Source organism: Triticum aestivum, chromosome 2B, assembly GCF_018294505.1.
Source record: "Triticum aestivum cultivar Chinese Spring chromosome 2B, IWGSC CS RefSeq v2.1, whole genome shotgun sequence".
Lineage (NCBI taxonomy): Eukaryota > Viridiplantae > Streptophyta > Magnoliopsida > Poales > Poaceae > Triticum > Triticum aestivum.
The window spans coordinates 620,731,850-620,732,603 of NC_057798.1; the positions used below are offsets into that span (position 1 = coordinate 620,731,850).

Consider the following 754-nt stretch of genomic DNA (forward strand, 5'->3'; position numbering starts at 1 on the left):
TGTAGTAACATGTTCGGATTTTGAATTAATCTCGAACACGTCAAAAGTTTTAAGAAATACTAGCCACGCTGCAAAAATTGGGAGAATTTTTCACACACAAAAAGGTCACACAATTAACGCAGCAGCGATCTAGTTCCAGAGGCAGCAGTAGCATCCGGTTTAGGGATAAATTGCATCACCAAATCTTACAGCTAACGAGTAGGCTCAAGCAAGCAATTCAAGCGCAAGCAATGAACAGATATGAGTAAGATCATTGCCAAGCAAGCAACTCAAGCACAAGATTTACCCGAAAGTTCACTTATTCATTAGTACTTGAAATGAAACTGCTGTACTAGCAATTTCGCAAACCAACACGTAACAGTGATTCGGTAGTTCATTAAACCCAACATAGGACTGACGCGAACAAAAAACTGTTCAAATGAGCGGACACAACGGACGACCAAGGATAAACCAGCAGGTCCAACGCCAGGGCAATTACTGACCACCACGGAGGCGGAGCACAAGGTGGAGGGTGGACTCCTTCTGAATGTTGTAGTCCGCGAGGGTGCGGCCATCCTCCAGCTGCTTGCCAGCGAAGATCAGACGCTGTTGGTCCGGGGGGATGCCCTCCTTGTCCTGGATCTTGACCTTGACATTGTCGATGGTGTCAGAGCTCTCAACCTCCAGAGTGATGGTCTTCCCCGTCAGGGTCTTCACGAAGATTTGCATGCCACCACGGAGACGCAGGACAAGGTGAAGGGTGGACTCCTTCTGG

At 47.7% G+C, this 754-nt stretch overlaps 1 protein-coding gene across 1 annotated transcript in view; it reads right to left on the minus strand.

Annotated features, from left to right (window-relative positions):
- Positions 1 to 281: 281 nt before the first annotated feature.
- LOC123046348 (polyubiquitin) overlaps positions 282 to 754 on the minus strand; it is a gene marked incomplete in the record, with an annotated part of 2,279 nt that continues 1,806 nt past the window's right edge. The window contains 1 exon segment of the mRNA XM_044469679.1: positions 282 to 754. Coding sequence (XP_044325614.1) covers positions 475 to 754 — 280 coding nt within the window.